The sequence below is a fragment of the Oreochromis niloticus genome, linkage group LG11, assembly GCF_001858045.2.
Source record: "Oreochromis niloticus isolate F11D_XX linkage group LG11, O_niloticus_UMD_NMBU, whole genome shotgun sequence".
NCBI classification, from domain to species: domain Eukaryota; kingdom Metazoa; phylum Chordata; class Actinopteri; order Cichliformes; family Cichlidae; genus Oreochromis; species Oreochromis niloticus.
In genome coordinates this window covers 1,784,147-1,800,298 of record NC_031976.2, presented here as the reverse complement: position 1 = coordinate 1,800,298, position 16,152 = coordinate 1,784,147, and the positions used below count along the sequence as shown (strand labels likewise).

General features: G+C 45.5%; 2 protein-coding genes across 2 annotated transcripts in view; one reads left to right on the top strand and one right to left on the bottom strand.

Annotated features, from left to right (window-relative positions):
• Positions 1-2,454: 2,454 nt before the first annotated feature.
• The window catches only part of sacm1lb (SAC1 like phosphatidylinositide phosphatase b), a 54,519-nt gene continuing 40,821 nt past the window's right edge, over positions 2,455-16,152 (top strand). The window contains exon 1 of the mRNA XM_025911630.1: positions 2,455-3,584. The gene's annotated coding sequence lies outside the window, so the exon portion shown is untranslated. The remainder of the gene's footprint in view (positions 3,585-16,152) is intronic.
• Positions 4,324-14,212, bottom strand: fbl (fibrillarin). Its single transcript, XM_003446166.5, has 9 exons — positions 14,043-14,212; positions 12,281-12,397; positions 9,429-9,581; positions 9,154-9,248; positions 8,867-9,037; positions 8,251-8,383; positions 7,983-8,095; positions 6,982-7,127; positions 4,324-5,124 (listed from the first exon to the last, which is right to left on the bottom strand). Exons 1-9 carry the CDS (start codon positions 14,050-14,052, stop codon positions 5,100-5,102), a joined length of 963 nt encoding a protein of 320 aa, XP_003446214.2. The 5' UTR covers positions 14,053-14,212; the 3' UTR covers positions 4,324-5,099.

The following is a 16,152-nucleotide window of genomic DNA, read 5'->3' as shown; positions in this document are numbered from 1 at the left end:
GCCAGGGATCAAACCACCAACCTTCCGATCAGTATATGACCTGCTCTACCTCCTGACCTACAGCCACCCCGAAACGTGTGAAAAAACATTCAGCTTGAGTAACAGTACCAGCACTACGTATGTACAGAGACTCGGTCATCACTGAATGTGGAGGTGTGTTCAAAAAGACCCCATCAATTTTTGGAATGAACCTGTGAAGAGCCGACACTAATTTTAAACTGGTTTGCAAGAGCTGTCACACAAACAGACTTAGCACAGCTGTGACAACAAGCTATCAGCTGGGAACAAGTCTATTGACCATTTCTGGCCAAAAGACACAGGCTGCACACCACTCCAGTGGTCAAAGTAAACCAGAACATTTACTTGACATCAGTGAGATGAGGCGTTATCTTGGGAGTAAGACAGAACACTAATAAAAGTGACTCGTGCGCTCCCATGTCACTGAGCACCCTGCCAAAAATCCAGATGACTTCTATTTTATTGTAGTTAATCTTAGGATTTGTTTTACCACAAAGTATTGGTTCATGATAGTTTGAAAGATATCAGCATCTTTAAACATACTGACTTTACTCAGGGTAGGACAGTGCTTCCCATACACTGAACCACTACATGGTAAGTACTGATGACCCAGCGAAAAGATATTCAGTGAAACTGAGCTGAATGAATGTGAATGCTTTCCTTTATTTCACTAAAAGTCAGCTTGGATTCTTCTTTTATTTGCCGCCTTCCATCTCATTGTTAATGCAAAATGACATTATGTTTGAATGAGAACACGTCAGAGAAGTTTGCAAATCACAGGTCGAAAGATGCTGTAACAGTTTTGAATCCATCTTCTGTGATGTGCAACTGTGAAGCACAGACCATCAAACATTCGGGCTAATTCCCGATCACACAGAATAGAGAAACGAGACAAACACATTTTCTCTAAGAGCCATGTAGCGCACTGTGGCTGCAGCTGCCCAGACGCCAGGTTCAATTCCACAGGAAGCTCACACACTGAGTAAGCACACCTTCACTGAGGCATCAACATGATGTCACAAAGAATGAATGAAAACAATTAAGCAAATTGGCTTTCACCCATTTTATGACCGACCCCCCACCCACCACCACCCAAAAAAAAAAAAAAAAAAAAATCCTACACAGAGCGTTAAATTGGGTGTGTATGTGGTGAGGGCATTCTGTGACATTTAAATGGTGATAAATATCAGCCGACTGTTAACCAAGAACAGAAAAGGAGCACGGAAATAGATTAAAAAGGTGTCAAGTTATGACTGTTCCAGATGTGCTTCGGCACCGTCCATTTGTCGTTCTGTTCTTGGCTACGAATAGCTATCTCCAGGCAACTGGATGCCTGTGTGCCTCTATTTGAGGGTAGGGTAGGGTAGGGTAGGGGCTGGGGCTGATGCGGTAGCTAAGCTAGCGGCTATGTTAGCTGCCACAGCAGATGAAATGCTGCAGGTCCGCTGAGGACAGCCCGGGGTTGCTGGTCGGCTGCGATGTCACCTAAACCCATCTGAGTCCTCGCGGCACAGCAGAATATTCGCACATATGCTAGAGGATAATCAACACGTCTCTAATGCAATCGTGTAATAGCACACTCATTCAGCTCCCATCGCTTTTCCCGTTTTGCTCCGCCGGCATCCCATCCCAGTCATCCCAGTGTCGCGCGTTAACTCGAGGCAGGTCACAATATCACAGTATGACACTTGTGCTCGAATTAACCAGTAGTCCCTTGATGACCAGCACAACTATGTCAACTCGTTAGATGGTTACTTGTCAGTCACAGGGTAAAGTGGAAGAGCAGGGGTTGGCAACGCTGCACATTATTAAAAGCCAGAGTAACGACTAGTTATCATAAGGCACGTCTCAGCCACCGAGACGCATCATCCCAGCTTAAGCTGTTCAACATCAACCACTGTGCATCAGCAATGGTGACCAACCTGTTCCAGTCGAAGCCTGCCTCTTTGCCTCATCAGCTATCTGAGCCGCCGCGCCGGGGAAGCGGTAACACGAGGCCGGTAACAGGGGCGAAAAGAGGGTAACGTTCTTCTACCAAGCACTGTTACCACTAACCCACTGTCAGCCTCCACCATAACCAGCAACTCTTCCATAAATAAGACCAACGCCGGCCGGCTAGTTCTTACCTCAGGCGGTGTGTCGAACCAAGTTCCGACTAGCAGCCATGTTCGGAACCCCTATTTCCCTTCGTCCACACGAACCGAGCCCCCTCCCCCAGGTCAGTCGTCCTTCGTTCAAAGCAGAAATCCAAAATAACGTCGTGTTGATTTATTTGCCAGGAACTGGTTTCCCGTTTCCAGTACAATTTGGTAGTCTATGTTCTTCGGAGCTCGAGGAGCGGGGCTGTCGATGGGGACTGATTGCCGGCGCAGCACAGCTAGCCGTGCCTAAGGGGAGGTGGGCAGCCCGCCGCTTCAAACACGGACACCTCGAACTCAGTCTTCTTTCTGTTAAGCAAGCTTAATGTACTGGATCGATATTTATTCTCAGGTGCACAACAAATTCCCTTGCAACCACAGCGTGGGGCAACTGAATAGGCGATCTCGTCCTCTTCTCAATTAATTTAAAGGCAAGATGCTAACATTAGCTAGCTAGCTAGTAGCTAGCATGCTAGCTGTCTTAATAAAACACTGCCATTGGAATTTGAAGGAAGACAGTCCGCAAAGTGCAGGCTGTTTGATGGTAACGGCCAGGCGACAGACCGAACCTGCAGACGCTATGAGAAAGACCGTATTTTAGTAGACACGGCTAAAGCTAACTCTATGCTGGCCAGCCCCTCTGTGATGTTAATATCGGTCAAAGGAGAGGGGCTGCATTGAGAGCGCACTCCCGACACTAGGCAAGTACGGCCCAGCGCGTTCCAGAGAAATTTCCCACAAAATGGCTGCCAAAACAAACCGTACCGCATACTCTCATACAAACTTCCCAAAGTTAAGTCTGTAATGGTGCTAAAGCAAACATTTTAAAGGTCTGCCCGATGCAGATCGCGTAACGCTTCGAAAGGATGATGGTAGTGTTGTCACAAACTAGCACGAGTCACCACTTTGGAGAGCACTCCATTTCCTCTGCTGTGTTTAACGTCTGCAGGTACGAGTAGTTCGTGTTTCCTGTAATTAAACAAAGTGATTAATGTGAGAGCTGAAATCTTCACTGACAGCACGGGGACAGGTAGCAAAGCAACGAGCTAAACGGTGCGGAGGGATCCCGCTGCCTGTCTACAGATGATCTCTGTGACTCACATCTGGAAATAGTTGGTCACCTGCATCATAACGTTAACCTGACTGCCGTTGGTCGATGGGGGGACTGCGCGGACTTGATACAGCGTGAAACCTGAGCTGTGGTCTTTAGCACCTGTGTGTTCCACAGTCACTCAGGGATGTCTTTGAGTGACGCGTCAAGTCAGTGTGGAGCTGCACCCCACGGACAAACTTGCTGGTTCAAAGCTGCCTGAATTCTTCAATAAGGTGCTGGGAACGTTTCTCGGGTTGTGACAGCATGACACACCTGCTGCAGACTTTCCTGCTGCACAGCTGACCAGTTTGAAGTGACGTGAGCTTAGTGACACGGTGAGTCATCGTGCTGGAAACAGCCATCACATAGCTACAGCGTGGATATGACACGGTAACAATACTCAGGTAAGCTGTGGTGTTTAAATGATGCTCCGTTGGTACTCAGGGGCTCTTGAGTGTTGACAGGACATTTATGGATCCATGCGGTCATGTTTGCCAGCAGGAATCAGGACTGATGTCCAGTTTGAGTCTGTGTGGACTGTAGTCAGTTTCCTGTTCTTAGCCGGCAGGAGTGGGCCGTGTGGTCTTCTGCTTCAAGGTTTGACATGTTGTCGTGAGCTGCTGCTCTGCATACCTTTGTTGTAACAAGTAGATATGAGTTACTGTTGCATTTGTATCAGCTCCAAGCAGTCTGACCAGTCTCTGACCTCTGGCACTAACAAAGTATCACAGAACTGCTGCTCACTGCATTATTCTCTAGTTGGGGGACCAGTTTCTGCAAACCTGTGGGACAGCTGTGCGCTACAGTCCAGGGCCCCTCCACAGTCACAGTCATTAACATTACCTTTCTTCTCAGCTTGAACTTCAGCGAGTTGTGTTGTCTAAATGCATCAGGGTACTGCCAGGTGACCGGATGATTAGACGGTTGCCCAAACAGGCGGTTGACCGTGTGCACCTAATAAAGTGAGTAATGCCATTTTTAAAACCACCTCACTGTTGTGAATCTGCACCGAAGAAACCAAGACAGGAGCAGTCAGAGAAACGTTTGTCAGTGACAGTGCGTTTAGCTAACGAGTTCAATTATAACCAACCAAAAACATTTATTAAAACAAATTTGCCAGCTATGTGGGGAAAAAGAAAGAAATACTTAAACTGGTTCAAACAAACTGCTACAAAACAGGAAGTGTGTATAATGGAAGCCGTTTGTCACCCGAACGTCCAGAAGTAAAGACAAAATATTCACGGTCCACTGTTAACCATTTAAAAATACCAGCAGTGTGGGTGCATGTTTGGAATATGCTTAAAAGTATGGAGCCAGTCACAGACTACTAAAAGACTCATTCATTAAGAAAATAATCACAGAGGCCAAAAAACAAACAAGAGCACAGAGCATACAAGCAACCTCGCTGCAGTCAGACCACAGCACATCAGTGTGTCGGACGCTCCTCAGCACACAAAGGAACGTCTGGTGGATCCAAAATCCCAGGACAAGGCTGGTTCACAGCACACAATACAGTATGTGTTACTTTGTAACCTCATCGACTGTATACATGTACATTACAAACAAGGGAACCTTTTTACAGCGCACACTAATGATTGCACTAATGGACACAGGTATCACATAATGTTCTCCACCTTATCTGTGAGAAATGGAAGCACCAGAGGAGATGGATGGTTGATTAAAGGACTTTGGATGAGAAACCCCAGCTGAAGGTTTGCTTCAATGTGCTTGGAGGAAGCTGCAGACCGGTGACTGAAGCCGAAAAGGAGGGTGACAGACGGCAGACGCGCCAGAAGGAGATGATGGTTGGAAATCCATTCTCTTCCTCTGGCCCAGCTTACATGCACACATCATTTCTTCTGTTTTGGTGGAGGTCTGAGAACAAAAAAGAAAATACATGGTTACCACAAGATACACAGCAGGTAGCTATGTTTACAGGCAAATGCAGTATTTTTGGTGCAGGTCTGTGTCTGACAAATTCAATGAAAATCAATATTGGGGGGGGTCCTTAGTAAGATGACTGAGGTGTTTAAGTGGTTTCTGATCTGGTGACTGAAGTCATGTGATTCTCATGTTCACCCTTCAGTGAGCCTCTGCACTTACAGTAAAAGCCAGAAAAGGTCAGAAACAATTCTTTAAGCAGTTCAGCTGCAACTTGATCTTGTTACAAACACAGATACATATTTGTAAATACATGTATGCATCCATGTGGCTCATTACCTAAACTCTGAATGTTAATTTAGCAAGTTCTTAATGAAGTAGTGAGAAGTTTTCCTTCCATCTCCTCCAATGAACCTTAAATAAAACTCTACAGACTGGAGCTCTGACAGCAGGCTGTGTTTCTTCAAAGCACACTATGCTACTGCAAGCTGGGTTTTATTGTTTTTAAACAGTCCACCAGATGGCGCTGACACACAGCGCAGGAGCTGAAAGGTTTGTCCTAAGGAACCACAGAGGTTGAGGAGCTAAAAAGCCTTGTTAGTCTGAGTCCTGATGCAGAAGCAGGAAACTCTGAACTGATTAACTGAGTTTCAACTGAGCAGAATAAGCTCCGCCTTTCTGATAATAATGGTAATGTTAGGGCTGCGTGTTCTTTAAAAATTAAAACATTACATGGTTACTCTGATAAACAGTTAAAGGTTACTCGGCAACTGTTCGAGTCCAACTAGGTTCGATCCACTTCAAAGAAAGCTTTGAGAAAATGTAACCTTTGACCTGGAGGTTCAGCAGCTGCAGCCATGGCTGCCCGACTGACAGACTGGTCGCACGCCTGCCTGCTGTCATCAAGTGGGTTTTTTTGTTTTTCTGGTATTCAAACTCAGCCAGCATCCCCTCATTCACACCAGTTCACTTAGAGGCAGGGACACCATCAGTGTGGCTCTTCATGCTGCCCTGCAACATCTGGGCAGTGCAGCGGAAACTACCTGCCAATGCTGCCCATCAACTACAGCTCTGCCTTTAACACAGTAACCCCAGACATACTCAAACTGCCTTCGGCTTCCTTAATCACACCTGCATGTGGATTAAAATCATCCTCACAGATCGCTCACAGACAGTAAAGCTTGGCCCACATCTCTCCTCCACACTCACACTTTGTAACGGCTCCCCACAAGACTGTACTGATCCCGGTTCTACACTCACTACAAACTCATTCCCTCTAACTCTTTAATAAAAATAATCATGTTACAGTTGGCATAGCTGGACTCATCTCAACGGGAGACGAGGTTCACCTGGTGCCCTGAACAGCAAGAAAACAAAAGTCATCGTGGGTTTTGGGAAGTGCAGAGCAGACTGTGTGGACACGATCCAGGATTTCCCACAGAAAACATTGTGTGGACTGCCCACAGCACCGCCGCCGTGAAGAAAGGTCAGCAGCACCTACGCTTCCTGAGAGATCTGAGGACAAACGGGTTGTAGACGGAGCTGCTGGTGTCTCAACACTCCTCCCTGCTGTCACGTCACAGTGTGTTTTGCAAACACAGTTTATAAAAAAAAAAAAAAATCCCAGAGAAACACCACCTCAGCAGGAGGATGAAAATGGTGAGTGAGCCTTCACCTATTTTACCTGTTGCCCTCTGGGCAGCGTGTCAGGTCTGATAACCCATACAGGCAGTAACGACCCTTGACCCTTCATGTGAACATGCAAAGGAAACACTGGTTTCCAGCTTGGTGAGTTGCTAAGCAGCACCAATACTGAGCTGGTCATGACTGAGTAGACCGAGGTCGCTTTACCTGTAGATGCCCACCACCACAGCGTGGTCTCTCTCATAGGGTTCCAGTGTGAGCTGTTCCTGTGGTTTCATGTTCTCTGCACTCATCTTCTTCACTTCTGAGGCAAACACTGCCTCTGGAGCTGCTGTCGAGTCTATACAGTTAGCCTTAAGGAAAAAGAGCACAGCTGAAATCAGACGTACGAACAACCAAAACAAGTCCTGCAAATCCCCAACAGCTAGACATTTCTCACCATCACACCGAGTATTATACGACTAAAGCTAGTCTAAATCAAGGATTCAGTCACAAATGACCTGATTTAGCAGCCATCTGACCATTAACACGCCTTTATGGTGTCATCAGGGAGCTTAGACGCAGCCCTGTGGTGACAGTCTGTGAGAATCTGTTAGACAAACCCGGGACAACCCAGGCTTCCTGCCCAGGATCACTGCCGGTGTGACTCCGAACAGTCTTTGGTGCAGGAGCCACACTCACAGCGTGTCAGGTGAAGGCTGCACTGGTACTTGACACACGATCGACGTGCTGATGTGATCGCCAAAGAGCACTTACAAAGATTTGAACTGCACATCTCCTGACACTGGAGAACATGAGATAGTTAAATGTTTATATCACAGCTGTTTGCTATGAACACCACAGTCATCATTCTGTAGTAAAGCAGGAGACGTTAGTCCTTTTATTCTGTTTAGCTTTAGCAACATTTCCTATTAGAAATCACACTATGGTGAGAAACGTACTCATGTTTGTGCTTCAGTAACACGTTATCCTGAGATAACTGACTCATAAAATGCCTTTATTAGTTTTGAGATTAAACAAAGTTTAAGCTAAAACATTTGTGTGAAAATGGTCAGCAGCCACTGGCCAAAGAGGGACCGTGAAAGACCTTCAGAAAGCCTGGAGAACTTTTGCATAAGACAACGTTAAAACCTGCGAAGTCCAGCGTTCCTCCTTAAACACCAATTAGTTCAGGGAGCCGTTACCTGTTACGGCAGTTATCAGCGTACCTTGATTGAGATAACAAAGTGGCCGCCGTTCTTCAAAAAGTTGTGAGCGTTCAAAGCAACGATCCTCGTCTGGTCAGGCTGGGCAACATCAGCAAAAATCACATCCACCATGCCTGCAGAGGGACAGAAGGCATGTGAGTACTCTCCATGTGTTTACTGTGCAGGTTCCTGAGGCCAGACGATGGCTGACCTTCATTTCAAGGAGCAGATTACAAACAAACCTGTTAGTATTTCACCCGCTCTGGCTCCGTCAGACACAACTACTTACCAACAAGCATCCTGTATTTGTGCGGGTGCCGAGCGTCTTCGATGATTGGAATGATGTTGGTGCGTTTTTTCGCCACGTTGAGAAGGTCCCGACCCGACCGATGGGAAAACTCCACTGCATAGACCAGCCCTTCCTGTCACACAAGACACCCATTATGTCAATGCAACCTTCTTTTGTTTCCCGTGTTAAATCTACGCTGTATGTACACTTTAACAGCAGTACACTCTGCTGAGACCCTACGCCCTAACTTGATCTACACCACCTTAGAAAACTTGCACTGATGCAGCCCATTGGCCCACTCATTACTTCATTTCCAACCAATTCTGTCACCATTTTTTAATCCACTGGAAGAGAAACTCCAGTGACCCGTGTTTGTAAGAGTCTTTCATTTTAGGAATATCCCCATGACATAGGGATTTCCCACCGTTCGGTTCCCCCAGTTTTTGATGGAGGAATGAGGATTGTATTTTTAATTATTGTGTGTTTGATTGCTTTGCCACCTCCTGACATTTCCCTTGTGGTCAAACACTACGGGCCGGCAGCAGTCTGCTAGTTTCCTCACTCGCCACTTCTCTGCCTGTTTGGCAGCTGCAAAGAGAAAGTGTGCGGTACTCACGGGTCCAACGATGTCAGAAACGTGGGACACTGTGGTGCCAGAGGCAGCTCCCAGGTACATGACCTTGGCTCCAGGCTTGATGTGGATCTGGTCAACCCCTCCCAAGATGGCCGCAGCCAGCTTGGAGCGGAACGGATTCCAGGCTCTGTATTCAATCTTAGTCTCTCCTTCCTACCAAAACCGAAGCAAACATCGACTCAAAGTCTGGTCACAACAGCAGGAAGCTACATGTTTTTATATTTGACATAGCTGCAGGATCTAGACTGGAACAACTAAGCTGGACTCACTTCCACACTGATCCTCTTCTCTCCATACACAGACTCTCCTACCACCATGTTTTTTGTCACCAGGGCATCCTCCTTTCCCCTGCAGATGAACACTCCTGACACACACACACACACACAAAAACACACAGAGTAGAATTACAAAGTGGAAAAAGCTTCCAAATGAAGGCAAATGCTGAAAGGATGAGTAAAATATGTGACAAACTGTAGCCGAGGCTCAGAACAGTCCAGCCTTCAGTGCAGAAAATTCCTCAGTCCTCTAAAATACGAACAATTACCTTCATGTCTGTGAGGCTCAATCAGGACCTTCTTCCCTCCTCCGAAACCACCTCGGCCACCCCTCCCTCCTCTACCCCCTCTCCCTCTTGGGGTTCCTCTGCCACCACCACGGCCCCGAAATCCTCCACCGTCTGGGGACTGGAAGCCTCCACCTGAAAAACAGCCGCACACAAGAGAAAGTTCCAAAACCTCGATCAGCACATCGCTGAGTGATGCATTTCTGTCCTTCACTGGGATGTTTGCTGGACAGCTTTTGTTGATACATTAAATACACAAGTAACTGTTTTGTTTAAAGAACAAAAAAGTAGTTATACACCTTTTTTGGTCTCTCCCAGATGTGCATTCATAACAGCATGGCCCTCGGAGAGTGAGCTAAAACTTTACATGGCCCATCATATGAAAAAGGTTCCCCACCCCTGCTTTAGACTAGAACAATTCATTCATAATGACCACAAGTACCAATCAACTAACACAGAAATAACTATTAAAGATACAGAATAATTTTAAAGGCAAAGCAGCTGGCTCAGTGTTACCAACCAAGTCCTTTCACAGGTGCACTGCTAACAGCTGCAGACGGTCCGAGCTTGGTACACACTACTGCCATGATGGCTTTTAACAACTTCCAGTAATGGCCAAAGTGAAACTTACATGAAAACTGACGTTTTCTTCCCAAAATGAGGACAGACGAACTGAAGACTGCTAACTACTGTTAGTTCACTGTTTGTATAATTAGTAGCAACTTTTGTCTAGAAGCATTTTTAATCATCCAGGCAGGTAAAACCCAGAAGGTTGATTCTGTTCATCTGGATGTTTTCAGTGGGAGAAACGTTTCATCATCACCAGGTGACGTCTTCAGTCTCAGCTGACTGCAGGTCTACAACCTTATAAACAGGACATTTGCACAATGAGTGAAACCAGCACCACTGAAGGAACAATGGGCTGGGAGGTCAGTTCCTTGATCACTGATATGCAAATCATGACCATTGATCAACAACCACTGATCAATGGTCATGAGTACCATTGACAGAGTTGGGGAATGGCTGCAATCACAGCACTGTACGACTTTGGTCTAACCTCCAGTGTTTGCTGAAGGTGGGGACAGGTGGATTTTGTAGCAGAGATCCAGCTGTGCAAGTCATAACCAGTGCAACTGGACCTCTTCATCACCATCTCCGTCTGATGGTCTCATTTTTCTTTTCCACTGAATCTTTCATATGTCAGCTGCACAGCTGTCTGTAAGACTACAGGGCATGTATGAGTTACACGGGAAAACCGTGAGCCAACACACACCTCTGTGGACAAGCGTTGCACTTGAACGCAGGACAGAAACTCTGTGGGCCTTGTATCTGAAATCCACTTTGTGGTCATTCGAAAGGCTCTGTTACAAACAGTTATGAATGCTGAGTGTTCAGGAGTTTCTTTTGCCATCATGTTCGTTTAGTCCAGGACCCCCTCAGTCTCAGCTCAGATTCTCACAGTTATGGAAATAAATCCACAGTGCTGTGGGTTAGCAGGCATTTACACTTATAAATGTAGGTGGAACTGCTCTGGCGCCGAGACCAACACATTTGCAATAATGTTAACCCTTTAAAGCCGGTCGGAGCGGGCACGCTCCGTTTTGCGTAATTATTTTTAAATCACTGTAGAACCGGAACCACGTAAGCTAGCGCAATAATGTTTTTTGCATATGCAGCTGGAGGAGTTGTACTTCAATCTTATGCCATCAGCTTGTCCTAGGTCACGGTTTCCTTCCACATATAGCTTTGCAAAAAACTGCATAAAAAGCACTTGCAGCATGAAAAACAATATTCCAGAAACAGGCTTTGCAAATACGATCAGCTGTTCAAAACACTTCCTACGTTGGAATAGACGTCAGCGCGAACTATCGCATGTCCACCATTACTTGCCCGAAACCGGAAGTGACGTCATATTCGTGGAAAATGTAGGGTTTTTTTTAACCTTCGGGGCCTTATAAGCCTATACTGGTGTTTTTAAAAGTCATCTTTGACTCTATGCTTTTCTGAATAGTTTCTGGGATGCTTAGAACTCAAATTGCACTGCTGGAAATAGTTTATTTTGATGCACATGCGGTTTTCTTTGCAAATTTGGATTATAATACTTATTTTCGTTTTTCCTGCAGTATATAAAAATTGGTGTATCTCAAAAATAAAACTGAAGACACTCAAAATAAATTTCCTGTTGCTGGAAACTATTTTGTGCAACTTTTTTGTATTTACAGTTTTGAGGGATAAGCCTCTTAAATTTCTCTAAGTAGAAATATATGTTAAAAAAACAAAAATGATTTTCTTTTTTTGTAGTTTATTGCACTTTTTTGCAATTTATGTAATTATTATGCACTTAATGCATACATATTATTAAAATTTGGGATATAACAGTTGTATTGATGTATAGCAACTTGAAATGCTCCTAAAAATGGCACTACAGCATGTAAAATGTAAAGAAACTCTGGCGGACTTGGTTCTATGGTAGGTCTTAAAGGGTTAAGAAACAAGTGGAGCGCTCAATGCTTGGTTAAAATGCGGTGGTCTGGTGAAAGCGGTGGTGTTTAAAGATTGCTCGGGTAATTGGAGAAGCAGAAATACAAAGCAACACTTCAGCTGCTGTTTGTGATCAAGTGGAGCACCCAATGTTTTGGAAGCTGCTTTAACTCCGAAAGTGTGTTCAAAACACCAAAACTGTTACCATTTGAACTTAACAGCCTATAATATTATATTATTAGCAGATACCTGAATAAAAATATTTTGTTCTGTAACTGCTTCAAGTCATCATCCTGGCATTTGAGGATGACATCCACGATGTGATGATACAAACGACACGTTTCCAGTCTCACCTCTTCCTCCCCGGAATCCTCCCCGGAATCCTCCTCGTCCTCCGCGATCACCAAACCCTCCTCTGCCTCCACCGCGTCCTCCACCTCTTCCTCCTCTGTCCATGCGAGGACTGAAACCTGAAACCATGAATCATTTATTATATGTGTAAATAGACGGACACATCTATAACACTTATTCACCCAATCATCTTCTCTTAAGCACTTTTATCCATTGACATTCACACACACATCACATTGAGTGCATTGGAGGAACTCTGGGTTCAATATGTTGCACAAAGATGCAGACTGGAGTCGGTGTGAGTCAGTCCATCAACCTTGATAGATGAGCCTGAGCCACAGCTGCCCCACATGTGGATCTGGAGGTTGTGAAATACCAACAGAAACTTCAAACACACACCATATCCACCTCTTCAAAACTAGCAATGTTGGAACAACACGTTCAAACTTGAAGTTATCCACAGTAACGTGGCAACCAGACCACTGAGAGTCAAGGACGATGGTGCCGCTTTTACACTCATAGCTACTCATCTTCAAAAGATTCTGTTTTGGTCGTTTTCCATTACGGCCGAGTAACACCTCCATGTGGGTGTGGGCGTTATAGCGATGTGGCTAAAAGACCCGTGATCTCATTTGTATGCCACAAACACCAAAGAGAGGAGGAAATCAAGATGATGGTATCCCTGTTGCTCGGTGTATGGCTTCTTGTCGGGCTCTGAGACCACAGTGTTGTTCTTTGTCTAGCTGTGTTTGGTTTTTTTTAAAAAAAAGGTAATTTAGATTTTTGTGAATGAGTTACTCTCAAGACTCACTAAGTGATGCCACCGATGGGCCAACCATTCCACTGGTGTCACATTTTTGACCCCACTCAGCTCACTTACAACCCCTTACGAGCAGGTTCCCTGGTATCAGGTACAAACACCTACTGGAAACCCTAAAAGCAGAGCCAAGCAGGCACTAGTGAAACAGACGGCCCCTGCAGGTCAGACAGCTGGTGCCAACATGAAGGTGGGACCTGACGTTTTTCCCAAATCCCAGATGAGCCAAAGCAACCTTTTACAGTACATGGCTGCCTACGTCAGTGCCGCCATCTTGGATCGTTAACCCGGGTCGCTGGGGCTGCTCGGGATTTTCGAGTGCGAAACGCGACTTGAGGTGGCGCTCCAGATTTAAACACCGACTTCCGACTAGCTGAGGGACGCAGCATAACACGCACATAACGTGGTTCTTCCAACACGCCCCACACTCAGAAACATCCTTCATAAGAAGTAACAGGGAGGAACACGGGCTAAGACTCGACTCACTGACTTCTGTGTCGGCGTGCTCAGCGTGGCCGTCCCCGTGATGTTTGGACACTTTCACCGAACCGCAAACACACAAAGTTCCGGCCGGGCTAACGTTAGCGCGAGCTACGTCTCGTGGAGCTGTAAACAGTTCGAGCGGGTTACAGACGGCACGACCCGACTTTGAGTAAAACCGTAACTCTGGTTGTAACGGAGGTCGCTGTGTGGGCCCCACTGAGTCCCAGACACGTGCGTGGAGCACAGCGCGTGTTCAACTCAGACTGCGCGGACACATGAACGTCTCACCGTGAACAAAACACGCGCTCAGGCAGCCACTGTTCGCCCAAGTCTGCTGTAGTTTTCACGGACAACGTGGCCGTGTAGGCCGTCCACGCAGTGTATCTAACTGTACAGGCTCATTAAATACACGATCAGACATCCGCCCGCATTACCGAGTATAAGCACATGTAATCTTACTGTACCTGGCTTCATCGTTTCTGGCGTAAACTACTGAAATGAACGCAGCCCGCGGAGTCGAATCGCTTCTCTTCTGTGTTGATCCTCAGTGAACAGACACGGTGTGATCACGTCCCACGTGCAGCTGTGCGACCGAGCACAAACTTTCTTCTTCTATCTAATCTACTGCTGCTTAGCAAGCAAAATGGCGCATTACCGCCACCAACTGGACACAGACGGAAATCTTGTTTTCAAACAGACGACAGCTGCTCTCAGCTGCCGGATGTTGTGCCAAAACAACCTTCCTGTCACAATGTTGAAGCCGGAATCCGTCTTTGATTTCTGATTGATATCTGCATCTAAACGATAACGGTCACTCTTTCGAGGATGCTAGTGTTCACATTTCACATGGTTTGAAAGAGAGTCAAAGCAGCACTTATCTGCACAATCTCATACACACACACCAAGTTACTTTTTGCACAATGCTCACTCTTGTGCACAACCCGCTGTCGTTGTTGCACTTTTCTATTGCACTGTCTTGTGTCTGCATTATTCTGTTCTGTCTGGTGTTGCACTCTCTTTGTTTTGGTTTTGTTGCACTTTATGTAATCCTGTGTTGATTGTCTGTTATATGTAGCAGCGTGGTCTCAGAGGAACGTTGCTCCGTTTCACTGTGTACTGTACCACTGCACATGGTTGGAATGATAATAAAGCCACTTGACTTGACTTGAGAACCACCTATGTCCACTGTGAGCAGCCATCTTTGACACCATCTGTCTGCCATCTACAAGGCAGTTTGAGATCCCTTCCCAGACGCTTAACAGACCCTTACCCCCACTCATATCATGCGTCAGGTGATCTCAATGGGTCGCATAAGGTCTCACAATAGTTTCACCCAAAACCTCTGCTAATAATGACCCCACACCCTTTTTCACACCTTGGTACATGTGATCAATATTGTTGGTCCTCTTGAGGGCCAGCTCCCACATGGGATTACATACCCAGGATTCTGCACCCTTTGGTTTTAGAAGTGAAGAAGCTTGATGAGAGGTGAAACATCTTCAAGAAACTTAAAGAAGTCCAGTTGTTTTTCTCCAAGCTCCCTGGATGAGACAACTATTAAAAGACCACTTCAAAATAACAAGAAAGTCTTTGTACTGATGTTAGCTAAATGATCAGAACACACAGACCGTACAAGCACATCACTGCTGCTCAGAGGAGCAGGGTATAACTGTTTTTGAAAGGAAATCAGATTCAGATTCATTTCTATTGAGCAGAAATGTTGGAAATCACAGTGAATAATTACTGAGTCATTTGTCATTCTGATATAGGCTCAGAGCATCATGGGAATCCCCCACACCCCTTTTCACTCCCCATGTGTTTATATGCCACTACTGCATGTCATTAACATACATCTTAGTTCCTCTTTTCTTCACCCTCATCTGAACGCAGACGGCTGAATTAGAATCTTTATTGTCAGTGTGCTTTAAGAACAACGGAAACTGTATGCAAACCCGCTCAGCAGGGGCGATTCTAGGATCAGAGCTTTGGGGGTGCTGAGCACCCAGAGAGCTGCCCATCCAGGCAAGATAAACTTTACACGTCACGACAGAGACTGTCAGTCCCTGCATCCTTAAATGTCTCCAGTTGTCCCGAGTTCTCTCTGACTGTCTCCTTGGTGCATTTAAACCCCTGTTCCTCCCTGTCCTCGTCGTCTGTTGTCTTCATCTCCGTTATCAGTCATCAGAATTTTACCATCTCTGTGCAAGTCTGCAAATTTCTTTCTTAAATCAGAAGATTCTTAAATTCATCAAGTCTCTCTGTGCCTGGGTCCTCGTCACAAAACATGACATCACTGTTTTGTACATTTTAACACAATTTAATCCCCACATTTGTGAAAGAAAAGCAAAACACTTTTTTGAAAAGTCTGTAACAAAATCATAAATCTGATAAAGTTTATTTAAATGCCACAAAAGAAGAATGGATTGGAATATAAAAAAATACACATCCTAACCTTAATTACTGGGGGAGGATAATGAATGATGATCATAGTGAGTAAAAAGTAAACTGAGTGCATTTTTTGGACAGAGATTCAGTTTTAATGTGTATGTATAATATAATACAGATACATAAAAA